The sequence below is a fragment of the Lynx canadensis genome, chromosome A2 (assembly GCF_007474595.2).
Source record: "Lynx canadensis isolate LIC74 chromosome A2, mLynCan4.pri.v2, whole genome shotgun sequence".
Classification (NCBI taxonomy): Eukaryota; Metazoa; Chordata; class Mammalia; order Carnivora; family Felidae; genus Lynx; species Lynx canadensis.
The window spans coordinates 59904186-59932048 of record NC_044304.2 but is presented as its reverse complement, the minus strand read 5'-3'; the positions used below and the strand labels follow the sequence as shown (position 1 = coordinate 59932048).

The following is a 27863-nucleotide window of genomic DNA, read 5'->3' as shown; positions in this document are numbered from 1 at the left end:
CCTCAGGAACTGGGTGGTCTCCCTGGTTCCCTCCTGTCTGGTCCTGGCTGTGTCCTTTGGCACCAGTTTCTCTGCAACTTAGCAGGAAAACATGTCACAGCAAATATGGTTTTTGTGGGGGAGTGCAATTTCTTTCATCATACCATTTTTTTTTTTATTTATTGAAAAGATTTTAGCATTCAACCATTTTAGGCTTGTTGGAAACGCTCACCATGCTATTACTTTATGTTCCTCTTGTTTGGGTTTGTTGAGCTTCTTAGACCTGTGACTTTATAATTTTCATCAAATCTGGGAAAGTTTTGCCACCATTTCTTCAACATGGTTATTCGATCCAGCTTCTGTCCCACCCTCCCTCCCGGACCCCAGTTACACCCAGACCACTTGGTAGCATCCCCACGGGTTCCCAGACTTCGGGACTTTTTTCCCATCTTTTGTTCTTGCTCTCCATTGGGGCCATTTCTGCTGCTTTGTCAAAGGCCTCACCCATTCTGCAGTTGGGCCTGTGTAGATAATGGATTTTTAATTTCAGAAATTACATATGTTTTTAGTTCTAAAACCCCATTTGGTTCTTATTAACTTTGTGTCCCATTATGTTCGTGTTTCACTTAACTCCTGAACCATGTTCTTAATGCCTTTGCTGCAGGTAATTTCAGATGATTTCTAGAATGGTTACACTGATGCTCCATTAGAAGTGTATTAGTTTCTGTCGGTCCATGTTTTAATGTTTTAATGTTTTAATGTTTTCATTCTAGAGGGTGTGTGATGCATAGTGTTTCTGTAGATAGACTTTATCAAGTTAAAGAAGCTCCTTGTAGTGTTAATTTGCCAAGACATTTTTTATTGTGAATGGGTGAACTTTATCACTTTTTCTGCAGCCATTGAAGATGACCATGTGGTTTTTCTCCTTTATTCTGTTCATGTGGTTAATTTCGGTAATTTGATAATGTAAAACAACCGAAATTTTCTGGGTTAAGCACAGCCTAGTAATGATGGGTTTTCCTTTGCAAACATACTTTTGGATTTGGTTACTATTTTGTTTAGGATTTTGTATTCTGGGTACCCGACTTAATGTCTGACATTTAATTATTGGAATTCTCTGGGTCTCCATTTCCTCATCTGTAGAAAGGGGTGATAAGTGCCTGCCCCCGCTGTCGTGAAGAGGAAGCGGTAGCTAGAGTCTGGTCCCAGGACCCCGCTGATGTGGCACCACATGGTGTGGTTGTTGGCTGGGACGGTGGCAGGAACCAGTCCTGTCCCCATGGTGACGCCACCTACGGTCCTCTCTTAAGGTGCCACTATCCTCAGTGTTCGCACCGCCACGCCATGCCTGTGATAGAAGTTCAGCTGTGCACCCTTCTCTGCTTTCTAGGAGAATTCAGGACAGGTTGTAACTCTCTCTTCCCTGAGTGTGTGATGGAACTTGCTGAGGAAGCCAGTCGGGCCTGAAATGCTCTTTGTGGGAGACTTCTGGCCACGGGTTTAGTTCCCTTAGCCCCTTCTCACAGAGCACCGTCCACCCCTCCATTCGCCAGCCCCCCGCAGCCGGTTTGGGGCCATGTGGTTCATTCTGAGTGGGACAGAGAAGAGCTGCCAGGCCACCGGGGTGGCCACCGTCCCCTCCGTAGCCTTGCCGGCAGTGCCACTGACCAGCGGGCCTGTTTCTCTCCTGGGGGCAGAGAGCCCTCCTTGACCTCTGCTGGACTCCATGTGCATAAGAAAGGAATGTCACTGTGTCAGCCACTAGGTTTGGGGGTTTTTCTACTTTGCCAGTAGTTATTCGGCCTAAGCCCTGGGATGGCGCAGGCTGTCCCTTTCTTCCTGAGTTCTCATAAGGGCTGTATCTCGAATTCGCTTGTATTGCCTAATTATCCAAGTTTTTGGCCTAACAGTCTTTTAATGGCATTTCCATGGCCTCAGCATCTGGAGCTGTGTCCCTAAGGCAGACCCGTCGCGGTGGTGGTTGCTTCAGGCAAGTCCTTGCCATTCGGGGAAGGGAAGGGACATGGGTGAGCAATGGCCACGGGTTGCTCCCGACCTCAAGCTCCACTTCCGCTTTCAAGCCAAGGACACGTTGGGGCAGCCCTGGCCGGTGACAGAGCAGGCAGAACACCAGGGCCAGCTGCGGGGCTCTGGCGGGGCCGGCGAGGCTTGGTCCACACCTGTGTCCTCCCCACGGTGCTGGGGCCACCCCGTCCCCCTGGCTGTGGTTCATGCTGGTCCATGGCACCGCATTCTCTCTCACTTCCTCTCCTGCACCACAGCTTCTATTCCTTTCCATCTTTAATGGAAATTACTGATGCATTCGGCTCTAAAACCTTTACTTTATCGCTTTTCTCTCTTTTCTCTTGTCATATCGCCTGACATAATCGATACGCTTTTGTTTCTTCTTGTTTTGTATTCTGTTTCTTCTGTGATTGTCCCCTTCTATACTGTAGCCATTTTCACCTCTGCTGGTTTTGGAAGCTATGCGTTCTTTCTGGCATATTATCACAGCTGGTGTTCATCTAATCAGGGCTTCTGCTCCCCCGGTAGCGTACAGGAGCCATGAGCATGTACCTCCCTGGGCACCCTTTGGCTTCCATGTGATGGTTTTTAAGGGTTTTTTGGTTTTTGGTTTTTGCTTTAGTATTTGTTTTGTTTTGTTTTGTTTTGTTTTCGAGAGAGAACGACAGAGAGAGAGAGAGAGAGAGAGAGAGAGAGAGAGAATCCCAACCAAGTAGGTTCCACCCCCAGCACAGAGGCTCACTCTGGGCTAGAACTCACAAACTGTGGGATCATGACCTGAGCTGAAATAAAGAGTCGGACACTTAACTGACTGGGCCACCCAGGCGCCCCAGTGTTCGAGTATTTTAGTGAAATATTTTTTTCCCACAGAAATCATTTATTTACAGGGTTTTTGTATGGTTACTTACTGCCCATTTTTTGAGCCACTTCCCTGCAGACATTCTGTCTGTGGTCATGTTCTTGCTGCAATTAGACTTACTTTTAATGTCTGTTGGTGCAGTTTTCCTTGTTGTAGTCTTAGAATGAATGCCTTTATCTTCAGTTTTGAAAACTATTTCACAGAGGATTTCATGTTGGTACTTACTCGAGGACATCATCGCTATGTCTGGGCCCCCACCCAGGGCTGCACCAGGGCAAGATTGGAAGGAGCCTGGGACTACGAGGCAGGTGGCCTGGGGTCAGGCCAGGAGTCACCCTGTCTAAATGAGGAAGCAAAAGTTTCCTCCCTGCGGGGAGGTGACGTGAGACCCTGTGAGCTGTGGCTCCCATCCCTCCCACAGCCCCTCCCACAGCCCGTCCATGTTAGATGTTAGTGCCTGTGTGTGACTGCTGGTGTAGGTGGTGCACCTTGAGGACAACAGATCCACATTTCAACACCTTTATTTATCACTTTATCAATTTGACACACAATGTTAACAGCAAACACAGGAGGAGCAGTATGCAGACAGACACGAGCTACTTCACTACAGGTTTGCAGGTCAGGCCTTGACAGCAGCTCTGACTGGGGACACAGTGCCTCATGCTCTGGGGAGGGAGAGGAGGGCCACCCCGATCCCATACATATCCCTGGTTGAGTGCGGCTTTGAGACGCCAGCAGACATGCCTTTCTGAGTCAGAACACCCAAGACGTCGACTCTACTCTTCACTATCACACTACTAAAGTGATACACTCAGGACTCCCTAATGGTAACAAAACAGTGTAAAAATATATTGCATATATATATAAATTTATTTCCCTTTCCTGAAAAAAACTTAGTACAAACTAGTAGTATACGATCCCTTTCAAGTTTCCTTTAAGTTGTGCGGGTTTCCTTTCTGTTTGGCTTGGTTTGGGTTTTCAAGAGTCTAGAGGGAGAGAAAAAAACCTCTCGAAGCTCAGGGTGGCCACTGCCCAGCCCACCTGGGGCCATGCCCTCCACATGCCCAGGGACAGAGGCCATACCCTGAACCACCAGGTTCCACAGTGTTCAGTAGTCAATCAGTGGAGGGGAGCTGTTCAGGGTCAGTGTTTTAAGGACATTCTAGCCTATTGGTAACTTCACAGTACAGCTGAATTTTCAACCTGGCCTGCATGGAACAGGTGACCACAGGGCGTCCCATGTGGCGTGGACTGCAAGACGGGGGAGCTGCCAGCTTGTGTATGAAGAGAGCTGGGCTTGGTCCCCAGGGCAGGGCCAGCACATGCTTTTCCCGTAAAGGGCCAGATGGTGAAAATTTTAGGTGTCCACTCCTACCACCACCAGGCGACATAGCGCAAAACCGGCCATACGTCATGCCCGACTGAGCACACGGGCACAGCTGGGCGCCAAAAAACTATTCACAGAAGCAGTCTGGGGTGGGGGCATGAGCCCGCTGCCACAGGCCCTGTCCACCGAGCAGCCAGAGGGACGCCCGTGGCATGTCCTGAGCGCTCAGCACAGGGACGCAGACGCAGAGCCACACCAACAGGAAGTGGTGCCAGCGAGCCGCCTGCGTGCACTGTTCACCGGCTTCTTGCATCGGCTGTGATTTTCATCTGCCACAAACGTAGGACTAGGGACACTAGAGGTGTGAAAATACTCCGGTATAAATATATATCTTCTGCGATAACATCCTAAACTTACATGATTTGAACTTCACTTTGGTAAAGCTGTTACCGCCACCTAGTTGCCTATCCTATCACGTTAAATAGAAATAAATAAGTGTTCTGGTGTGATCAGTGTTAAGCACCCTCCTCCAGTTCTCCTGACACTCAGATGCTGTCAGCCCTGCCCTCCCTGGCAGAACGTGTCCTGTCTCCTCGTGCTGTGCGGTCTCTCACTCACAGATAGACGCTGGATTTCTGGGTAACCATGGTTAGAAGATAATTGGCATTCCATATAACATGCAGTAAAGACACACACCCTGCCTGTGTGTTCTCAGTGTTCAGATGCCGATGGAGGAGCACACATGTGCGTGCGCACATGTTGTGTGTGCGGGGGCCACACACATGCGGCAACACGTTTAGCAGATTATTTTAAGCTGATGGAATGGAGAGCACTGAGGACTCGTGATGGAGTCTTTGCCACCTCCCCCTCCTTCCTGACTGAGGGAACGTCCAGGCTTTGTCTGGGGACAGGTGCCATCTGAAGAGGCTTTGGGGTTGGGCAGGGGAGGCAGGAGAGAATGTAGCCCCTGTGTGGCCAACCGGACCTCCCTGCTGTGGGACGGGGTGGACTGCCAAGGGGACCCATTCACAAACCCCATGGGAAGGTGCTGTGAGAAGAGTCAGGAACGCATTGGGAAACACTGGTCACGAGTGAGCAGCTCAGCTCCACCAGACTGGCACTGGTGCCTTCCACTAAGAAGAGGGCTCCTGCTCTGGGGAAGGGCATGACAGCAGGGGTCCCCGTGGGCAGGCAGATGTGTGGTTTCTCTTGCTTAGACCCCAATCTCCCAGGGTGGTCCTGGGGAGGCTGTTTTGCCTGGAGATCCCGCTCTGGCACAGAAGATGGCCTCCTGGGGGTGAGAGGGGCTGAGAAGGGCCGGTGGAAGGGGGGCTGTGCATTCCCGGTACAGGCTGTGGCATGGGGACCCTTGTCCCTCGGCTCACTGGGGCATGCACACTGTGGGGGCCAAGGTCCTGCTGGACTCCAGTGTCCACGCTGTGTCATGGCTGTGACAGGGGGGACCCAGGTGGTAATGGCAGGAGGCAGAGCCCCACCGCCTCAGACGGTGCTCCCCAACATGGTGCCCAAGAGGATCTGGGAGGAGGTCTGGTTTGTGATCTGCTTCTCGTTGTTGAGAAACATTTGTCATGTTCAGAGTCGCCTTCCAACATTTCCCACGTCCTCCCCTTGCCTCCAGATCCTCACCGCAGTCCAGCCGGGGATACTGTGTCCTGTTTGCTTGTCCCTCCTCCAGCACTCAGTCCTTGGTTTCCCCACCTTCCCCCACCATGGGGTGGAGAGGCATGGCCGGGCAGCTCAGGATCGCCAAGGTAGAAACTAGAGACAGCAGTGAGCACAGGTGACTCAAGGCCTGCAACCATCTCAGATTTTACGCACTGGGAAGTCTCAGAACCTTGGAAGGAAGCTGCTGGCGAGGCCCCACCGTGGGGGCGAGGGGGAAGACCACATCCCTTCAGAGGGGCCATGCTGGATGGGAGCTCGAGCCCTGAGCCCCACCGCACAGACAAGGGACCATCCCTAGCTCTAGCGACGACCAGCATGCCCTTTGGGCACAGGGAGGCGGGTGCGTGTGCCACCCCGGTGCTGGTCTTTATTTCAACTGCCTGTGCTGTGCGCCAGGGAGTGCCCCCAACCAGCCAGCTGCCACGGACACAGAATAGTGGCCAGGGTGGACAGGCTCCAAGAAGCATTTCCCTGAGGCTCCCATGGGCTTTTCCCAAGACCAGCGCCAGGACCACATGGCCCCACCAGTCACTCGCCAGGCTTGGTGGCACTTCTGCAAGGGGACATGTCCCCATGAAGCCACTGTGACAAGAGCCCCAATGCTTGGCTCCCCTATCCAGCCTCATGGAGAAACCAAATGCCAACAAATGCTGCTGGCCTCGGGGCCCTTTGTGGGCCTGCCTCTCTTGTGTGGTTTTCTGCATTTGCAGGGGTTGGGAGAGGTTAGGGAAGACTCATGCAGAGACTGAACCACTGAGATCTGTGCCACGTGCCAATGAACAGGGAGCAGCCATGGGGACCCACAGCTCGGAGGCCCTGAGTGCAGAGTGGGGCCCTGGACAGAAGACACCATCATGCCAGCAAAGCGACTGCACGGGAAGCCTTAGCCAGCAGGGTCTCCTGGCTTAGAGACACAAACGGCAGGAGAGAAAGGGGCAGAAATGGTATTCTGTCTTCGCTGACCCATTCTGGGAACAAATACATTTCCAGTTTATTCTTAGAAAAACACAATAAAGTGAACGGTCTTGTCCTTGGTTTCCATTTTGACAACTTCAGACCGTGTTCCTCTGGTCCACTGAGGAGCCCCTTCCACTGGCTCACCTTCCTCCGGCTCCACAACGTGTGTGCATGTGTGTGTGTGTGAGCATGTGCGTGTGTGCAGGCACACACATGTGGGTATGTGTGAGTGTGTGTGCACATGCAAGCACCTGTCCCACCTCCCCACACCTTCATGATGTCCTGTTAGCAGCTCACTTCTGTCTTCTTGGTGCTGCTGGTTAGTGCGTTAGCTTGTGCTGCCCTCGAGGTTCCAGGGAGGGGTTTGCAGGTCAGCAGGGGGCCAGCTTCTGACAGGGTCTGTCCCACTCACCCCTTGTGGCCCACCGGCCCCTTTAAAATGGACTTTTTGCCTGTAAGCCAGGTAGTTAGTGTGGTCTGGTCCCAGGAGACGCTCTGAAAAAGGCCATTTGTTGTCGGCCAGCACTGGACGCGGCAGGTGTGTTAGAAATGGTCAGTGATTTCGGGGCCTCACTTGGGGGTCAGAGAGAAGCATGCCAGGCCCCAAGCAGGGGGAGGCCTGACTGCCACCCCCACGGTCCCCCGGGGCCCCAGCCTTGAGTTCTTCCCCAGGGAGCAAGGGAATGTAATGAAGTGTGAGGTGGCACGGGCCCCAGCGGGAAGGGCTGCTCCTGGGCTGGCTACTTGCCACCCTGCACCTTCTGGTCATAGGTGCCCGGGTGCTTGTAGCCCGGTACATAGCCTGACTCATCCACCAGGTCCACACGGCCCACCTTGCCTTTGCCCTTGCCTGATGGGTCGAAGCGTTCCTTGTGGGAGCCCGTGAACTTGGTCGTGTCCATGAGCCGGGACACAGTGGGCGACGAGATGGCCTTCTGTAGAGGGAGAGAATGGGGCATGCCCATGTGAGCACAAGGGGCCAAGTGAGCACGTGAGGCCGTCGGCAGCTGGGTCGGCACACCCCCAGGGAGTAACACGTCCCCTGTACCACCCCAGACCCCATGGGCTGCTGCCCTCCAGGGAGTCCCTGCTAGCCATGCTCACCATCAGCCCTGAGATGATGGGGGCCTTGCCCTCAATGAGCCTGTGCACCTCGCGGACGGCCCCCTTGCTGCTCTTGTCTTTGAATCTCTTCTTGGAGAGCTCTTCAAGCGCCTCCTTGAACTGCTCGAATGTGATGGTCCAGCAGGATTTCCCTCTGAGGGAGGAGAGCACTCAGGGCCTGGGCCAGGGCCACTCCCCTCCATAACTCACAGCCCCACCAAGTAGTGCCCCCAGAACCTGCTGACATCCGGGGACCAGGTGATGTCAGGGGACCCCTTCCCAGGGACCTGGTGGCATCAGGAGACCCCTGCCCGGGGACCAGGTGACATCGGGGAAACCCTGGCCCTGCCCGGGGACCTGATGACATCGGGAGACTACCTCCCAGGGATCTGGTGACATCGGGGGACCCCTGCCCCTGTCTGGGCACCCAGTGACATAGGGGTAACCCTCCCCCTACCCAGGGACCAGTGACATCAGGGGATCCCTACCCAGGAACCTGGTGGGGGCCCAGTGGCCTTGGGGAACCCCCACCTCTCTCCCACAGCAGAAATCAAGTCTAACGTTAAAATACAGAATATGCCCCTCCCCCGCCCTGGTGTGCACTGTTTATGCCCAACAGTCGGTCGCCATGGGCAACGGCAGCAAATATAAATTGTCTTGGAAAAAAGCTTAAAGGAACCATATCCTTTATGAACAACTGGACATTAAAACAAAACTGTTGTCTGGTTCTAAAATGGGGCGTGTGTGGTGTCCACTCAGAGAAGGAGGGAAAAAGTCAGGTCAAGAAGCTCGTCCCATCTGAACCACACAGAGGCCGAGTCCTGCCTGGGGCCACCGTGGCCCGACGTCCCTGTCATCATACAGGGACGGGGTCGGGCGGTGGCCTCACCAATACGCCCAGCAAAGTGGTCCCAGGGCCTGTCCCTCCTCCCAGGACCCCCACTGCCCCCACCTGAAAGCCACCTGCCTAAGGGGCACAAGGTGGCTAGGGGCAGATGCAGCCCTATTCATTCCTTGCCGCAGGCCACTCACAAAATTTCAGGAAGATTCTAAACTGTGCACTTTTTATAATTTTTACTAAAAAACCATTTTTACCACTTTGACTGGATCTCTCCTGCTAATCCATGGAGTGAGTTGTCAGGGTTTTAGAACAAGAGGTCCTGTGGGGGCGGCTCCCTGCCATTCAGGGACACCCTGTGGGTGCAGAGGCCTGAGTGGGACGGCCCTGCAGATGTCCACGAGCAGATGGCCCAGAACAGCCACAATAACCACGAAGGCACAGGGACAGACCCACACGAGGGTTTCCATGGAAGAGCAAAGAAAGGCAGCCCAGCAGAGAAAGGGCCGTCGCTAAATAGCTGGTGCTGGTACAGCGGGGACCCAGCCCTGCACTGTGCCTCGAAGTGCCTACAGAGACTCACTCAGAATGGGCCATCGTCCTAAGTTCAGCACAAAACCTAGAACTATAAACTTCTGGAAGAATACCTAAGAGAAAAACTTTGTGATCTTGGGTGAAACAAAGATTTCTTAGAAACAACACCAAAAAAGTCCATAAAAGAAACAAGGAATTGGAATGCACCAAAATTTAAAACACCATGCCCTTGAAAAGATGCTGTTTTGAGGAATACAAAATGAGCCACAGATGGGGAGAAAACACGTGCAAACAGACACCTGAAAGAGAAAGCTTTTCAAACTTAACAACAGGGAGAATCCCACATAGAAAACGGGGCAAAATACCCGAACCAGACACTGTCCAGGAAGACCCCTGGGTGGCCAGCGCAGAGCACACAAAGCGCCACCCCACATGGCGAGTCCTACCAGACCGGACGGCCAGCGTGGCTGAAGCCAGTGAAATGGCCACACCGGGAGGATGTGGTCAGCTGGGCACTCCGACGTGGCGTCCACCCGGGGAGGCAGTTTGGCAGTTACAGCTCTGAGACCCCAAGTCTGGGCTCGACACAGGACAGACGCACCGCAGTCCCACGTAAACCACGTAGTCAGGTGTCCTTCAGCAGTGAACAGATGGACACCACACGCAGGGACTCAGAGGCACTTGACATGCCCGTCGGAAGACACGGGACACAGCCCACAGTCAGGGATCGGGGCTGGGAAGCCTGAGCCCCCACGGGGCCTGCACTCAGAACACAAATGCCCCTTCTGTCCTTGGGTGCTGGTCCCGACCACGACCGCACAGCAGGGGCTGGTGACCTGGTGGGTGCAGGGCTTCCTCAGACCCAGTGGTGGGCAGCGGGCTCTGCCCCCACAGCAGTTGGCCTCAACCCCCCCACCCAGCCTCTGGGGAAAACCTTCCTCGGCAGCAAGGTTCTCACAGCAGCCGCCCCACACGGAGATCCCTGCCCTGCTGCCTGGCCAAGGCCCTGTTTGTTTGTCCTGGGCCGTTAAAGGCACTCCTGTCTCCTATTCACGCCCTGCCCGGGTGGCATGTGGATGCCAGGCCTGACGGCCAGCCCCGGGACTGGCCGTCAGAGCACGCAGCCCTCTCTGGGCACCGCGGCACCAGGTGCCACCAGTGGGAGTCACTTGAGCTGGGGGTGGGGGGAAAGGCTGACGGGGGCTCCCATCAGAGGGCCACATTCAGAGCTGGTGGACACGGGCCTAAGGCCGACTCTCCCACTCCACCTGGCTGGGCCAGGTGTCCCCAAGTGTCCCCAGCGTGATTGCCCATCAGGGAGTTCTCCCCAGGGGACCCGGCACCCTGCTGCAGAGAGCAATGCACAGCAAGTTCTAGAATGACAATGCCCGTCTCTTCCCCAGAGACACTGATCACATTACACTGCTCTCTGGACACAGAGTGAGCCTGTTCTCCAGAGTCCACAGAACTGGAGGGTGTCCCCACACTGAAACCTCCTCTCCCAGCTCCAGGCCTAGCTGGCCAGTGCCCTGCCTGCAGGTCCACCCAGCAGTAATGGGGTCACTGATCACACACAAGGCCCCGTGAGCTGGGGTTTCACTTTGCTTCCCAAGCCTTGTGTCCCCCAGGCCTCCAGACCCAACTCAGGGTGGGCAGGGGGCTAAACCCTGCCAGTGCCAAAGGTCACCTGGGGACACTGGGGCTGGCGGGGCCCGGGCAGCCCTCCAGAGACAGGGCCAACAGCAGGAAGGCTCCCGGGCTTCGGGCCAAAATGTGCCAGCACCTCCATGATTCAAGACCGATGGCACTCCCAGGGACACCTCTCCAAGAGGTGGCAGGCAGCATGCTGGGTCATCACGGAGAACTTGGCGTTCATGTGGGAGAAAGCTACTGGCCCCCCATGCTCCGCCCTGCAGCAAAGCCAGGGCCATGGGTGACCTGTCCAGAGGGCAGCCTGGCTGGCCAGGATGCCAGTGCAGGCAGGAAGTGGGGTGTCAAGGGGCCACTTAAGGCCCTGATGAGGCTCAGTGAGAAGGAGGGGCCTGTGGGGAATTCCTTTGGGCTGGCAGGAGTGGGGGGCTCCTGGGGGAGCTGTCATTGTGGCTGTGATGTAGCGGCGATGCCCTCACATCATGCCTGACCTGGGGCAGTTCTCAGGCCAGACCAGCAGCTCCAACTGCACGCTGTGCCCAAGGAGGACCGCCGGTGGGACGCCTGGGGGGCTCTGTCCGTCAAGTGTCTGACTTTAGCTCAGGTCATGGTCTCAACGGTACCCGAAGCCCGGCTTCGGGTCTGTGCTGACAGCTCAGAGCCTGCTACTGACCCTCTGTCCTCTCTCTCTGCCCCTCCCCTGCGTTCGCTTGCTCTCGCCCTCTCTCTTAAAAAAAATAAACAACAAAAAAAGGAGGACCAATTGAAGCCAGACCTTCCTGGCAGACAGTGGCCGCCCTGCTCCTACCCAGGGCTCCCCATTGCTGCTGATCCACCCGCCTATCAGGGCCTGGGCACAACCATGATGCTGTGGGGCTGTAGGGGCTGCAGGGAGGCCCTGACCTGCCTGAAGGGGCAGCTGTGGCCCCAACTCTTCCCGGCCAAGTAGGAAAAAGCCACCCTAGCATGCTTGCTTCATGCAGGTGCCTGGGGCTGGGCTTGCCCTGTGAGGGGCAGGGGCGGGGTCCCTGGGGGCTCCAGCCACCACCCCCTGCCCACAACCTGCACCCCTAATTGCCATCGTGGCTATGTCAGGGGATGGGCTATGAAACAGACCCATTGAGGTCACTGAAACCATTTCTGAGTGAAGGTCACCTTAAAAGGACAAAAGGTGTGCTAAGACCCAGCATCCACATCAACCCAGCAAGGGGCCAAGTGTCAGCAACTCCCCAATTCCAGACACACCAGGCTGCCCACCGTGGAGGCCCTGCATGGCCTCAGGCCAGGAGAGGGCCCCCACAGAGAAGGCCTCAGCCACATGGCCATCCTGACCCCGCCGCTGACCCCAAATGCCCACGCTCACTTGCCCCCTGCCTGGAGAGTGTGGGCCCTGGGCAGACCCAGAACAGGGGAGCCCCTGTCCCTGGTGTCTCTGGGATGTATCTGCACACACGGAGCCCTGCCAACCTCACCCGGACCTCCCGTGGATGCCCCCGCCCCACAATTGTGCTGGACCGGCGGCGGGCAGCATCTGGACTGTGTTCTGTGGAGAAGGCTCAGCTCTGTTATTCCCGCTTCCTGCCTCAGACAAATCCCACCATGTCCGGGCCGTGGCCATATCCTGGCTGGGGCCACAGGGTGTGTGGCAAGAATGGAGCCGGTCAGTGGCCAACAGGCCCCAGGGAGCCCCACCAAGGTGCTTCTTCCTAACCTGAGACCCAGACACCAGCATCATGTTGCAGGAAACATGGCTCCTCACTCTGAACACGCAGCAACCCCAAAATAGGCGCATGCATGGGCCAGGAGGCCGCCCTCTGCCCCCCTCAGGCCAGACCCTCCACCTGCACCCCACGCGAGCACACAGGCCGAACTGAGGGGACGCTGTCGTCCAGGCTCCCCACATGGGGCTGTCAGGGTGCTATTTGTGCTGGATAGCACACAGAGTCTGGATTAATTAGTATTTCAGACCCACCGAGGTCTGCCCCTCGGGGCGGAGAGGGTGCCAGAAGGCTCTGTCTTGGTAACAATAGCGTTCAATCGAGACCCGGTGTGGAGCTGCAAGAAATTTTTTTAGACAACCTCCTTAAGCCTCGACTACCTAAAGCAAAACTTACAGAAAAGGTGACACAGGACAGACCCCGACAGACCACTGTCAGCTGCCACATGGACATCAGCACACAGAATTCCTGACCAGGAACACTGGAATTCCCTGTTAGTGATGGTCCTGCAACAGAAGCAGGTGTGTCTGTGAGCATGACCAGGTGTGTCTGTGAACAGAGCCAGGTGTGTCTGTGAATAGGACCAGGTGTCTGTGCGCAGGCTCTGTGGAAGAGCTGCACTTACACTAGAATCAGAGACCAGGGATGGTGTGCAGAGTGGGGTAAGGTGGGGGCCAGCAGGACACATGTGTCTGGGAATCTGGACAGGCCACAGGGAAGCCAGAGCTCACCCAGACCCCTGTCCCCCAGTCCTCCACATGCTGCTGGCTTCTGTCATTCTTCCTGGGGGCTGCATGAGCCCCTCCTCTGGCCCCATCTCCCTGGGAACCTCTGGCCTGGAGGTGAGCAGCCTCCCAGAGACTCTCTCTGAGAAATGCCAGCCCCTCCTCCTGCCCACCTGCCCCTGGGCCCCTGCTCTGAGAGGGGGGAGAGCCCACCAGTGTGACCCCAAGTCCCCCAGCACACTCCCAGGCTCTGTCCTGACTCCTGAAACTCCATGTTGGTGTCCTTGAAGGAGCCAGGTCCTGCCAAGCTGGCACCCAGGTGTCCTGCGCTGGCCTCCCCGTGCTGCTGGGGTGCGGTGTGAGTCCAGGCTCCTGAAACAGGGGGAACCAGTGTCCTCCTTGGGGACACCCTGCAGCCACAAACCCAGAAGAGGCAGATATTCTTTGCTAAATAACAGGCCTGGAGTGTCCTGAAGCCTTGGAACCTATAGCGTTCCCTGGAGAATTCCCTATTTGCGTGCAGGGAGAATTCCCTATTTGCGCAGGCCTGTGTGGGGGCTGCTCACCCCGCCAAGCCCCTCGGCTCCCAGAAGTGCCCGCCCACGAAAGGCAGGATCTTGTTCTGGGTTCTTGCCTTAACCTCTTCCACTAAAGGCACAGCGCCAGCCCCTCTGGGTGCAGTGGAGTCTGCACGGGACACACTGTGTTGCAAGTGGGATTGAGAACCAGGCTCTGGGCCCCTGAGGGACACCACAGGCCCTGTAGGGGGATAGGGCTCCTGGGGGCAGGCTCATCAGAGGGAAGCTTCTGGAAGCCACTCTGGCTCTCCCTGAGCCCCTGCTCAGTGTCCCTGCTGTTCACTCCCACGTCTCCCGGATCTTGACACCTGGGCCCAGGCCAGCAAAAGCTCTAGGTGCTGAAGCCCTTGGGGTGGTCGCTGGGCCCACCGATGGGACGCCGGGGCCCAGGGTCCAGACCGAGACCCCATTTCTGTGCAAGAACCCTCGGCATGAGGACACCACAGCATGAGGGGCACCACGGCACACCCCCAATCCCGAAAGAGGGCCTCAGAACCAAGGAGAGCAGAGTGGCATGGGAGGGTGGCCCCGGGTTACCAGCAGGGACAGAGGAGAAGGGGGCTCAGTCCACCTGGGCCCTCTGGGGCCCCCGGCTCCGAGATGGCTGCCCAGGCCCACACTAGCCCGTGGCTCACCGTCTGGGCCACAGGTTCTCTAAGACCTGTCCTAAGATGTTCTGCCCACAAGTCCCAGCCATGACACAGAAAACACTGAAGCCCTGAGGGTGCGGGTGCCGCGTTTCCCACACTTTACACTCTGGTCTTGGTGGGCTGAACCGGAGGGAGACTTGAGGCTCCCGGACAGATGTCCCCGGGCAGGTGGTGCCCTACGGGTTGGATGAGGACACAGGTGGAAACTTCTAGCCGCTCAGTCACCCAGCACCTGGCCCCACAAGTGCACGGCCAGGGGTCTCTGTCAGCGCCTGCAGGCAGCCTGAGGGCAAGTGGAGTGGGCTGAAAGGTGGCCCCGAGAAAGGAACGGCCACATCCTAACCCCCAGAACTGTGAATGTGACCTTGTTTGGAGAAAGGATCTTTGTAGGTGTCACCAAGCTGAAGGTATCAAGGCGAGGTCTGATTTGCCTGGTGGCCCTGAACCCAATGACAAGTGTGGGGGTGGGGAGGGTGGGGGTGGGGGGCGGGTCCTACACAGCCCTGCTGCAGGGGCAAGGCAGCCAGGTCCCGGCCTCGATGGGAGCCAGAGTCACTCCACACCGCAGGCAGACCTGAGGAGCTGCCCATGGATACAAAAACTGTCCTTCACAATCCTAAACAAAACATTAACCAACAGAATCCCGTCATACTAATGCCACCGTCATAAACGCAGGGAGAGCATCTGACAGAAGTCAGCATCTATGCATCATGCAAATTCTTAGTAAATCGAAAAAAGAGGAAACTCCTTAATCTGAGAAAAAGGGCCACCTGAAAAAAGCTGAAAAATGCCGCCACACTTGAAATATTGAAAGCGTTTGTTTGTTTGTTTTTTTTAATTTTTTTTTTCAACGTTTATTTATTTTTGCGACAGAGAGAGACAGAGCATGAACGGGGGAGAGGCAGAGAGAGAGGGAGACACAGAATCGGAAACAGGCTCCAGGCTCTGAGCCATCAGCCCAGAGCCTGACGCGGGGCTCGAACTCACGGACCGCGAGATCGTGACCTGGCTGAAGTCGGACGCTTAACCGACTGCGCCACCCAGGCGCCCCTGAAAGCGTTTGTTTTTAAGTTGGGCAAGTACTGTATTCCCCATGTCAGTACAGTAAGGCAAGAAAAGGAAATGAAGATATAAAAATTGTTAGGGAAAAAAACTCATCATCTGCAGTTTCTAGGGTTGTGTACACACCAAACCCAAAGGGATCCCAGGATGATTATTAGCATCAATAAGTGAGTCTAGTGGTGTTTCTAGATACGTGGTCAACACACAAAAGGCCATTTCATTTCTGCATAACAGCAAAGACGCACAGTAAAAAGCATTTATTTTTTTTTATTTATTTATTTTATTTATTTATTTATTTATTTATTTATTTATTTATTTATTTTTATAAGAAATTTATTGACAAATTGGTTTCCATAAAACACCCAGTGCTCTTCCCAAAAGGTGCCCTCCTCAATACCCATCACCCACCCTTCCCTCCCTCCCACCCCCCATCAACCCTCAGTTTGTTCTCAGTTTTTAACAGTCTCTTATGCTTTGGCTCTCTCCCACTCTAACGTCCTTTTTTTTTTTTTTTCTTTTTTTTTTCCTTCCCCTCCCCCATGGGTTCCTGATAAGTTTCTCAGGATCCACATAAGAGTGAAACCATATGGTATCTGTCTTTCTCTGTATGGCTTATTTCACTTAGCATCACACTCTCCAGTTCCATCCACGTTGCTACAAAAGGCCATATTTCATTTTTTCTCATTGCCACGTAGTATTCCATTGTGTATATAAACCACAATTTCTTTATCCATTCATCAGTTGATGGACATTTAGGCTCTTTCCATAATTTGGCTATTGTTGAGAGTGCTGCTATGAACATTGGGGTACAAGTGCCCCTATGCATCAGTATTCCTGTATCCCTTGGGTAAATTCCTAGCAGTGCTATTGCTGGGTCATAGGGTAGGTCTATTTTTAATTTTCTGAGGAACCTCCACACTGCTTTCCAGAGTGGCTGCACCAATTTGCATTCCCACCAACAGTGCAAGAGGGTTCCCGTTTCTCCACATCCTCTCCAGCATCTATAGTCTCCTGATTTGTTCATTTTGGCCACTCTGACTGGCGTGAGGTGATACCTGAGTGTGGTTTTGATTTGTATTTCCCTGATAAGGAGCGACGCTGAACATCTTTTCATGTGCCTGTTGGCCATCTGGATGTCTTCTTTAGAGAAGTGTCTATTCATGTTTTCTGCCCATTTCTTCACTGGGTTATTTGTTTTTCGGGTGTGGAGTTTGGTGAGCTCTTTATAGATTTAGATACTAGCCCTTTGTCCGATATGTCATTTGCAAATATCTTTTCCCATTCCGTTGGTTGCCTTTTAGTTTTGTTGGTTGTTTCCTTTGCTGTGCAGAAGCTTTTTATCTTCATAAGGTCCCAGTAATTCACTTTTGCTTTTAATTCCCTTGCCTTTGGGGATGTGTTGAGTAAGAGATTGCTACGGCTGAGGTCAGAGAGGTCTTTTCCTGCTTTCTCCTCTAAGGTTTTGATGGTTTCCTGTCTCACATTTAGGTCCTTTATCCATTTTGAGTTTATTTTTGTAAATGGTGTGAGAAAGTGGTCTAGTTTCAACCTTCTGCATGTTGCTGTCCAGTTCTCCCAGCACCATTTGTTAAAGAGGCTGTCTTTTTTCCATTGGATGTTCTTTCCTGCTTTGTCAAAGATGAGTTGGCCATACGTTTGTGGGTCTAGTTCTGGGGTTTCTATTCTATTCCATTGGTCTGTGTGTCTGTTTTTGTGCCAATATCATGCTGTCTTGATGATGACAGCTTTGTAGTAGAGGCTAAAGTCTGGGATTGTGATGCCTCCTGCTTGGTCTTCTTCTTCAAAATTCCTTTGGCTATTCGGGGCCTTTTGTGGTTCCATATGAATTTTAGGATTGCTTGTTCTAGTTTCGAGAAGAATGCTGGTGCAATTTTGATTGGGATTGCATTGAATGTGTAGATAGCTTTGGGTAGTATTGACATTTTGACAATATTTATTTTCCAATCCATGAGCAGGGAATGTCTTTCCATTTCTTTAAATCTTCTTCAATTACCTTCATAAGCTTTCTATAGTTTTCAGCATACAGATCCTTTACATCTTTGGTTAGATTTATTCCTAGGTATTTTATGCTTCTTGGTGCAATTGTGAATGGGATCAGTTTCTTTATTTGTCTTTCTGTTGCTTCATTGTTAGTGTATAAGAATGCAACTGATTTCTGTACATTGATTTTGTATCCTGCAACTTTGCTGAATTCATGTATCAGTTCTAGCAGACTTTTGGTGGAGTCTATCGGATTTTCCATGTATAATATCATGTCATCTGCAAAAAGTGAAAGCTTGACTTCATCTTTGCCAATTTTGATGCCTTTGATTTCCTTTTGTTGTCTGATTGCTGATGCTAGAACTTCCAGCACTATGTTAAACAACAGCGGTGAGAGTGGGCATCCCTGTCGTGTTCCTGATCTCAGGGAAAAAGCTCTCAGTTTTTCCCCGTTGAGGATGATGTTAGCTGTGGGCTTTTCATAAATGGCTTTTATGATCTTTAAGTATGTTCCTTCTATCCCGACTTTCTCAAGGGTTTTTATTAAGAAAGGGTGCTGGATTTTGTCAAAGGCCTTTTCTGCATCGATTGACAGGATCATATGGTTCTCTTTTTTTTGTTAATGTGATGTATCACGTTGATTGATTTGCGAATGTTGAACCAGCCCTGCATCCCAGGAATGAATCCCACTTGATCATGGTGAATAATTCTTTTTATATGCTGTTGAATTCGATTTGCTAGTATCTTATTGAGAATTTTTGCATCCATATTCATCAGGGATATTGGCCTGTAGTTCTCTTTTTTTTACTGGGTCTCTGTCTGGTTTAGGAATCAAAGTAATACTGGCTTCATAGAATGAGTCTGGAAGTTTTCCTTCCCTTTCTATTTCTTGGAATAGCTTGAGAAGGATAGGTATTATCTCTGCTTTAAACGTCTGGTAGAACTCCCCTGGGAAGCCATCTGGTCCTGGACTCTTATTTGTTGGGAGATTTTGATAACCGATTCAATTTCTTCGCTGGTTATGGGTCTGTTCAAGCTTTCTATTTCCTCCTGATTGAGTTTTGGAAGAGTGTGGGTGTTCAGGAATTTGTCCATTTCTTCCAGGTTGTCCAATTTGTTGGCATATAATTTTCATAGTATTCCCTGATAATTGTTGTATCTCTGAGGGATTGGTTGTAATAATTCCATTTTCATTCATGATTTTATCTATTTGGGTCATCTCCCTTTTCTTTTTGAGAAGCCTGGCTAGAGGTTTGTCAATTTTGTTTATTTTTTCAAAAAACCAACTCTTGGTTTCGTTGATCTGCTCTACAGTTTTTTTAGATTCTATATTGTTTATTTCTGCTCTGATCTTTATTATTTCTCTTCTTCTGCTGGGTTTAGGCTGCCTTTGCTGTTCTGCTTCTAGTTCCTTTAGGTGTGCTGTTAGATTTTGTATTTGGGATTTTTCTTGTTTCTTGAGATAGGCCTGGATTGCAATGTATTTTCCTCTCAGGACTGCCTTCGCTGCGTCCCAAAGCGTTTGGATTGTTGTATTTTCATTTTCGTTTGTTTCCATATATTTTTTAATTTCTTCTCTAATTGCCTGGTTGACCCACTCATTCGTTAGTAGGGTGTTCTTTAACCTCCATGCTTTTGGAGGTTTTCCAGACTTTTTCCTGTGGTTGATTTCAAGCTTCATAGCATTGTGGTCTGAAAGTATGCATGGTATAATTTCAATTCTTGTAAACTTATGAAGGTCTGTTTTGTGACCCAGTATATGATCTATCTTGGAGAATGTTCCATGTGCACTCGAGAAGAAAGTATATTCTGTTGCTTTGGGATGCAGAGTTCTAAATAGATCTGTCAAGTCCATCTGATCCAATGTCTCATTCAGGGCCCTTGTTTCTTTATTGACCGTGTGTCTAGATGATCTATCCATTGTTGTAAGTGGGGTGTTAAAGTCCCCAGCAATTACCACATTCTTATCAATAAGGTTGCTTCTGTTTATGAGTAATTGTTTTATATATTTGGGGGCTCCGGTATTCGGCGCATAGACATTTATAATTGTTAGCTCTTCCTGATGGATAGACCCTGTAACTATTATATAATGTCCTTCTTCATCTCTTGTTACAGCCTTTAATTTAAAGTCTAGTTTGTCTGATATAAGTATGGCTACTCCAGCTTTCTTTGGCTTCCAGTAGCATGATAAATAGTTCTCCATCCCCTCACTCTGAATCTAAAGGTGTCCTCAGGTCTAAAATGAGTCTCTTGTAGACAGCAAATAGATGGGTCTTGTTTTTTTATCCATTCTGATACCCTATGTCTTTTGGTTGGCGCATTTAATCCATTTACATTCAGTGTCATTATAGAAAGATACGGGTTTAGAGTCATTGTGATGTCTGTATGTTTTATGCTTGTAGTGATGTCTCTGGTACTTTGTCTCACAGGGTCCCCCTTAGGATCTCTTGTAGGGCTGGTTTAGTGGTGACAAATTCCTTCAGTTTTTGTTTGTTTGGGAAGACCTTTATCTCTCCTTCTATTCTAAATGACAGACTTGCTGGATAAAGGATTCTCGGCTGCATATTTTTTCTGTCTAGCACACTGAAAATCTCGTGCCAATTCTTTCTGGCCTGCCAAGTTTCAAAAGAGAGATCAGTCACGAGTCTTATAGGTCTCCCTTTATATGTGAGGGCACGTTTACCCCTTGCTGCTTTCAGAATTTTCTCTTTATCCTTGTATTTTGCCAATTTCACTATGATATGTCATGCAGAAGATCGATTCAAGTTACGTCTGAAGGGAGTTCTCTGTGCCTCTTGGATTTCAATGCCTTTTTCCTTCCCCAGATCAGGGAAGTTCTCAGCTATTATTTCTTCAAGTACCCCTTCAGCACCTTTCCCTCTCTCTTCCTCCTCTGGGATACCAATTATGCGTATATTATTTCTTTTTAGTGTATCACTTAGTTCTCTAATTTTCCCCTCATACTCCTGGATTTTTTTATCTCTCTTTCTCTCAGCTTCCTCTTTTTCCATAACTTTATCTTCTAGTTCACCTATTCTCTCCTCTGCCTCTTCCATCCGAGCCGTGGTGGTTTGCATTTTGTTTTGCATTTCATTTAAAGCGTTTTTCAGCTCCTCGTGACTGTTCCTTAGTCCCTTGATCTCTGTAGCAAGAGATTCTCTGCTGTCCTCTATGCTGTTTTCCAGCCCAGCGATTAATTTTATGACTATTATTCTAAATTCACTTTCTGTTATATTATTTAAATCCTTTTTGATCAGCTCATTAGCTGTTGTTATTTCCTGGAGATTCTTCTGAGGGGAATTCTTCCGCTTGGTCATTTTGGATAGTCCCTGGTGTGGTGAGGGCCTGCAGGGCACTTCCCCTGTGCTGTGGTGTATAACTGGAGTTGGTGGGCGGGGCCGCAGTCCGACCTGATGTCTGCCCCCAGCCCACCGCTGGGGCCACAGTCAGACTGGTGTGTGCCTTCTCTTCCCCTCTCCTAGGGGCGGGATTCACTGTGGGGTGGCGTGGCCCGTCTGGGCTACTTGCACACTGCCAGGCTTGTGATGCTGGGGATCTGGTGTATTAGCTGGGGTGGGAAGGCAAGGTGCACGGCGGCAGGGGGGGCAGGCTTAGCTCGCTTCTCCTTAGGTGATCCACTTCAGGAGGGGCCCTGTGGCAGCCGGAGGGAGTCAGATCCGCTGCAGGAGGTTTGGCTCCGCAGAAGCACAGAGCTGGGTGTTTGCGCGGAGCGAGCAATTTCCCTGGCCGGAACCAGTTCCCTTTGGGATTTTGGCTGGGGGATGGGCGGGGGAGATGGCACTGGCGAGCGCCTTTGTTCCCCGCCAAACTGAGGTCTGTCGTCCAGGGGCTCCGCAGCTCACCCTCCCTTTGTCCTCCAGCTTTCCCGCTTTCCGAGCAGAGCTGTTAACTTATGACCTCCCAGACGCTAAGTCGCGCTTGCTGTCGGAACACAGTCCGTCAGGCCCCTCCGCTTTTGCAACCGGACTCGGGGGCTCTGCTTGGCTGACGAGCCGCCCCTCCGCCCCGGCTCCCTCCCGCCAGTCCGTGGAGCGCGCACCGCCTCGCCGCCCTTCCTACCCTCTTCCGTGGGCCTCTCGTCTGCACTTGGGTCTGGTGACTCCGTTCTGCTAATCCTCTGGCGGTTTTCTGGGTTATTTAGGCAGGTGTAGGTGGAATCTAAGTGATCAGCAGGACGCGCGGTGAGCCCAGCGTCCTCCTACGCCGCCATCTTCCCAGAATCCCCAGTAAAAAGCATTTAGAAATGCAACATTTAAAATATGAAGAAATACAAGTTCCTAGGAACACCGCTCACAGAGGACGCACAGTCAACACAGAAAACTCGGCCACTGAAGGAAACGAAAGGCCTAAATGATGACGTTATGAACATGGGTTGGAATCTACATACAGAAAGATGTCCGCTGTCCCTAAATTCAACCAGTCTTAACTTAATCTGAATAAAAACTCCGACAACTTTTGTGTCTAGTATCCAGATGCACTGAGCTGACATACATGGGAGAAGGGCTGTGAATACACAGTGATTTTAAAAGGACAAGATTTGCTCCATGGGCATGGAGACTCGAGAGAAAGGTCTGGAAGCAAAGACAGCACCAATGGGACAGAATCAACAATGGGAGGGACGCCAGAGCCCAAACGCATGTGCACACGTGTGTGACAAGGTGGCCCTGCAGAAAAAAGGGAGGAGCATATTTTCAGTAAATGGCAGATGCAGGGGAGATGGGGCATCGACACCACCCTTCAGGCGCTCTGAGGACTGAAGTAGGAAAGGCAAAATCCTCACAAAGGTGAGGGCTGAGGGTATCTGACGTCCTGGGGATAGAGAAAGATCCACTGCACAAGCCTCAAAAATCACTGCCCTTAAAGGAAACAATTCTAGGATGGCACCAGGCTGAAATCAAGAACTTCTGTTCATCAAAAATATCACCGATGGAGAGAAAAGGGAAGCCACGGGGTAGGAGAAGATACAAATATGGGCTTGTCTCCAGAACCTGCAAAGGACCCTACAACTCAATGAGAAAAAGGCAGCAAGTCCAGAGAAGCAGGCAGGGGCCCCTGCCAGGGTGGAAGGCCCAGTGGGGCAGGGCCTGCAGGGTGTCAGGAGAATGGAGCCTCAGACCCCGAGGACGCGGGGGACAAGTGACCAAGCAGCAGGAATCAGAACCAGGGCACAGTGGGCCGCGCGGCCGAGGGGGCCATCCACCCACAGACGTGCGACCTGCTGCCAGAGAAAGGGTGCAGCGAGTCCTGAGGGAGCAGGCCAGGGGCCGTCAAAGGCCAAGGGGCACAGGGCCAGGGGTCCCAGGGGCTGCCACAACTGGTCCTCCGAAGCACTGAGAAGGGGGCCACCCGAGAGCATCTCCCACCCACCAGCTCCTGCCCCTGAAGCCAGGGGCCCTTCCAGCTGGCCGGACCATGGGACACAGCCAAATGACAAAGAACCAGGCTCCCCTGTTCCCTCAGGGGACAGGCAAACGTTCTGGAGAGACCCCACACAGAGACGGGAGCCTCGTGCCAGCCACTCAACCCAGACTCAACTAAGCAGGGCAGCCTTGGGTGGTCCTGTCTGGCCAGCAAACCCTAGCTGAGGTCAGGGGTTTGGCCACTGTCCGTGCCAAGCCCTGCTGGGTGGCAGAGTCATGAGCAAAAGCAAATGGGGTCACTGTCTTAAAGCTCTGGTTTGGGGACAGTCTGTCCTACGGTATTAAATGACGGGAGCGGGGTCGAGGGTCAGTGAGTGCACGAAGTGCGTACACCTGGATGGAGAAGGAGGGTGTGGGTGGGCTTTCTACAGACAGCTTGTGACGCAGGGCCGCAGGCACACTCGAGGAGCACCTGACTTAACGTCGGTTCTGGGCCCAGACCCACACCTGCACCGCACGCCCCACACCCTGCCCACCTGGCGCCCCCCCCCCCCGCCCCCCTGTGCAGGTGAGACAGCGGGGCATGTGGGGACTGCACGAGGTCACCCGGGGGCACCAGCTGCTGGGTATTGTCCCCAGTGCAGTGGGGCTTCCCACCTGGCAGGTGCTCAGCAGACATGCAGTCACACAGGTGTGACAGGGAGAGATCTGGGGAAACGTGGCTCAGGGCCGGAGGTCACACGGAGCCCACGCGGGGGTACTGCACTTATGCCAAGAGAACCAGAGACACAGGCACCCTGGGGACATGCTGGAGACATGCAGGGACACGTTGGGACACACAGGGACATACGCTGGGGACACATGGGTGCGCCCCACCACAGAGGCAGCAGGAGGAGTGGAAAAGGCTCCAGGTGGTTTTAACATCTAGGCTTGAGCAAAGGTAAGAATCCATCATTCCTCACCACAAGCCTAATTAAAAACAAGAAAAAGTCGGTGTGAACGTGCTCCTCCCAGGACCAGCTGGCAGGTCCCCCTGCTGAGAGAAGCGAGGGCTGGGGGCGAAGGCGGGGAAGGCAGAAAACTGTCACTGCCTTACACTCTATGCAAGACTTTAGACTCTTCACCAAGAAGGTCCTGTGTTTGAACGCTAAATTACACCTCCCGGCTGACGGCCGTCCTGTGCTATTGCACAGTTCCAGGGAATAAGGAGCTTGGAAGCAGACTGACACCCCACATCAGATGAGAGGTGGGGAGGAGGGAGGAGCAGCCCCCCCCCACAGGCCGCTCCTGGGGCTCACACAGGGCCGCACCCTCACCCGAGGCCCCAGCAGGGCCAACCCCGTACCCCGCACTCTCCACTGCTGCAAAGGGTCCCCCTGAAGACGCACTGCTGAGGGCAGACACCAGGGCTCTGTCCTCACCCAGAAAGGCTGGAGACCACGTCTGAGCCCCAGGTGCAGGTGCGCTCCATCCCCCCACCCCCTTGAGGTAAGGCTGCTGCTTACACACAGGCAAGTGTCTGCCAGGTCCAGGGTCTGTGGGCTCAGGGGCACATCGCCCCGCCCCCACCGCCCTCCAGCTGGAGCCACGCTGAGACCAGAGAGGACCTGACACTTCAAGGTGCAGCAGGGCCCTTGCCTTGTGGTCCCAAGATCCCCAGACATGCTCCTCCTGCCTCACCAGCAACATCACCAGCTATAAATAGGCCTGGCTTCCAGGCAGCACAGCCTCTCCCAGAGGAAGCTTTTTATTCTCAGTCTCTCCTGCCTGGAGCACTCTGCGGCCCTGAGGACCGTCTGGCTGCTAAAAGCCTTCTCTGCATCCTCAAGCAGTGATGAGTGATTTAATTTTCTTTAAATTCTCCTGTGATTTACACATTTTCCACCATGAGTATTTATAACCTTGTATACACTTTTACAACAGTTATTTACTGAGACTTCAAAGGATTCGGGAAGAGGAGCCAAACAGCACCAGGGAGATAAGAATACAGCCAAGAGAGCTTCCCATGATCTCCATCACTTCATCCTTCCGTACTCACAGATAGGGATTTTCTAGTGTAGCACTTAAGTTATGGTACCTTTCTGACTCATGGAACCCTCTGGAAATCAGGAAAGCGGCAGAACCTTCCGCCAGGAGAATGCACATACCCTCCTACCGCAGGCAATTTGCAGACAAATTCACCAGCACCCCTCCCCCCAGAACCCTCGAGGAGCCCTGTGATTTGGACCATGTGATGGGAAGAGTGGCTGGTACCAGAGACAGGGTCACAGAATCCACCTTAATTAAGGCATCAGTCAAGCTGCTGTCTCGATGCCCCACCCCCATTTCCTGCTTGTTCCAAGCTCTCTCCCCATCACTCCAAGCCTCTGTGGTCCCAAGGGCACTCAGGATCCAGGTTGGCCTTTACCAATCACCTCCTAGGAGTGCGGGGCTGCCCTGGATTGTGCAGAGCTCCCCCCCCCCCCACCTCCATTGGGTCCTCCCTGAGAGGCTGGCCATGGGGAGTCAGGACAGGCCTGCAGAGTGGGACATGGGAGCTGGGTCCTTTATCCAGCGTCCCCGAGACCCTGCCAAGACCCTGCCGGTATCCAAAAAATGCCAGGTAAATTAACCACTAAATACGCAGATAGATGCCACACTGTCAGCTTACCCTAAACGGTGTCTCATCTTCAGAGACACCAAATGCCTGTCGAAATAGTCATGAGCAGAGTGGCAGGAATGGATTTCTCCCCAGCTCATTTCAAGGCTGCATTCGTGTAACTGAAAACCGCAGAATAAAGGGTTTCTCTGGTCCTTCTGCACAGGTGGGGCACTGCTCCCCAGAGGTGTGTGAGCAAACGTACTGGCAGCGGATTTCTTCATCCTGACTGCCAGGTCACAGGCGATAAGTGAATGTGTCACCCTCCGTGGAGGCTGCTGGAGTCGCACAGTGAGCGACAGACACTGTCACCTGGCATGATAATGGTGAAGCAAATATGACCAAAGAGGGGCCTAGGACCCCGAGGGGGCGGCGCGGTCTTTGTCGAGGGACCACGCTCACTCTGGGCTCTCTGCGCGGCCCCAGGTCTCCCGGAATTGGGGCTGCAGGGCACTGACTTCATTACACACCCTCTAAGCCCTAATTCCCTTCGGTCTTGCCGGCGGCGACCACCCCAGGCCCAGGCGTCCGCGTAGCGGGACGTGGGGAGGCGGCGGCGGCGGGGAAAGGGGCTGCCGGGAGTGGGGCGGGGGGGGGGGGGTGCGGCTTCGTCGCGTGAAGCGCTGCCGCCCAGACAGGCCTCAGCGCCTCATCCGGGGCCTACGCACCAACCACCTGTCCCTCGCGGCGCGGTCGTCCCCGCTCGCGCCCCTCGCGTCCCCGGACCCACGCCCCCGACGCAGCCCCCGGGGGCCTCAGCGCGCAGCACGGACCGCCGGGCAGCCCAGGGCCTGGGATGGGGGCGCAGGGACGCAGGGGGCAGCAGCCAGAAGGGGGCGTGGCGGGCGCAGGTGGCAGGCGCGGCGGGCCCGGGCAGAGTGGGTGGTCCTGCGTCCAGCGCCCCGGACCGAGCTCTGCGGACGCTTACCTCGGAGATGCGGCTAGCGCCTCCGCGACTCGGCCGCGGGCGACCGGGCGTCCGGCGAGCTCCCGCACCCCCGCCGCCCGGGGCTCGCCAGCTCCGCACCGCGCGCCCCGATGGCCCGCCACGCACCGCGCGCTCATTGGCCCGCCACGCCACACGCGCTCATTGGCCCGCCCCCGGCCCGGCCCGCCCCGCACGCTCATTGCCCCCCCCCCCCCCCCCCCGGCCCTGCCACACTCCCGGCCCCTCCTGGCCCGGGGAACGCGCGGGGTGCACAGAGGCAGGTGGCAGCGCGGCTCTGCCTTACAAGGCCGGCGCGGCGCAGGGGCGTGGGAACCCCGCAAAGGAGGCGAGCCCGGGGCGGTGGGCTAGGGGCGGACGGGCGAGGCCCGTCGGGGCCCGGGCGAGCGGACGGGCCTCCGGGGAGGGGCGGGGGGACGGCGGGGCGCTGGCCTCTCCGCGGAGACTCGGGCCAACGAGGAGGCCCAATGTGGAGTGGGGTCGGGGTCGGGGGTGCTGGCTGGGACCTCACGGAGGGGGCGCAGGGAGGGCCGGCGGGGAATGGGCCTCGTCCCAGAGATTGGGAGCAGCCGGAACGTGCAGCCGCACCTGGGTGCGGTCAGGCCATGCTGGGCCCGGGTGCAGCCAGGGCCGCCCTCCCAGGGACAAGCAGCGGCTGCATTCCCAGCGCAGCCAGGAGACCCTTTTCTTCCTGCGCTCGAGGTGGGCCCGTCCTGCCTACCTGCGCACGCAGATCCGGAAATCTTCCAATGTCTCCTGCTCTTTTCTGGCTGAGGCCTGCTGCCCCTTCTCCTCCAGGCTGGCCCACTTGCTTAGTGCTGGGGCTTGGGGTAAGGGTCTCCCTGTCTGTCCTGCAGGACACCCTCCAGAAGAGAAGGCCGGTCGGGGGGCGGGGTGTGACCCACAGTTTCATTGCTGTGGCTCCCTTGGACCTCCCCAAGGAACCACTATCCCAGGTTCTGCCCTCCCCTCCTGGCTACAGAACCCCCACACACATGCCCACCCAGTCTCTGTCCTTGGTCCATCTGGCACCAGACCCCCCCCCCCACCCAGGCTCTGTCCTTAACTCTCCCAGCTACAGAGACCCCCCCCCCACACACACACACATACACCCCCTCCAGACTCTGCCCTGCTCTCAGAGCCCCATGAATCACAAGTGCCAGACTCTGCAGGTGGGATGCAACTTTGGGGCTCACCTCAGAGAT

The 27863-nt window shown here is 54.0% G+C and overlaps 1 protein-coding gene across 1 annotated transcript; it reads right to left on the bottom strand.

Moving 5' to 3' along the window:
* Nucleotides 1–3368: 3368 nt before the first annotated feature.
* Nucleotides 3369–26840, bottom strand: LOC115501381 (tubulin polymerization-promoting protein-like). Its single transcript, XM_030296436.1, has 3 exons — nucleotides 26641–26840; nucleotides 7938–8091; nucleotides 3369–7768 (listed from the first exon to the last, which is right to left on the bottom strand). Exons 1-3 carry the CDS (start codon nucleotides 26838–26840, stop codon nucleotides 7574–7576), a joined length of 549 nt encoding a protein of 182 aa, XP_030152296.1. The 3' UTR covers nucleotides 3369–7573.
* Between the last annotated feature and the right edge of the window lie 1023 nt (nucleotides 26841–27863).

Bases quoted from the DNA above. Each gene is read 5' to 3' on its own strand.
- LOC115501381 (XM_030296436.1), bottom strand. From the start codon at position 26,840: ATGAGCGTGCGGGGCGGGCCGGGCCGGGGGCGGGCCAATGAGCGCGTG. The intron at 8,092-26,640 runs GTAAGCGTCCGC...CTCCTCCCTCAG, and splicing joins GCGCTAGCCGCATCTCCGAG to AGGGAAATCCTGCTGGACCA. The intron at 7,769-7,937 runs GTGAGCATGGCT...CTCCCTCTACAG, and splicing joins CCATCATCTCAGGGCTGATG to AAGGCCATCTCGTCGCCCAC.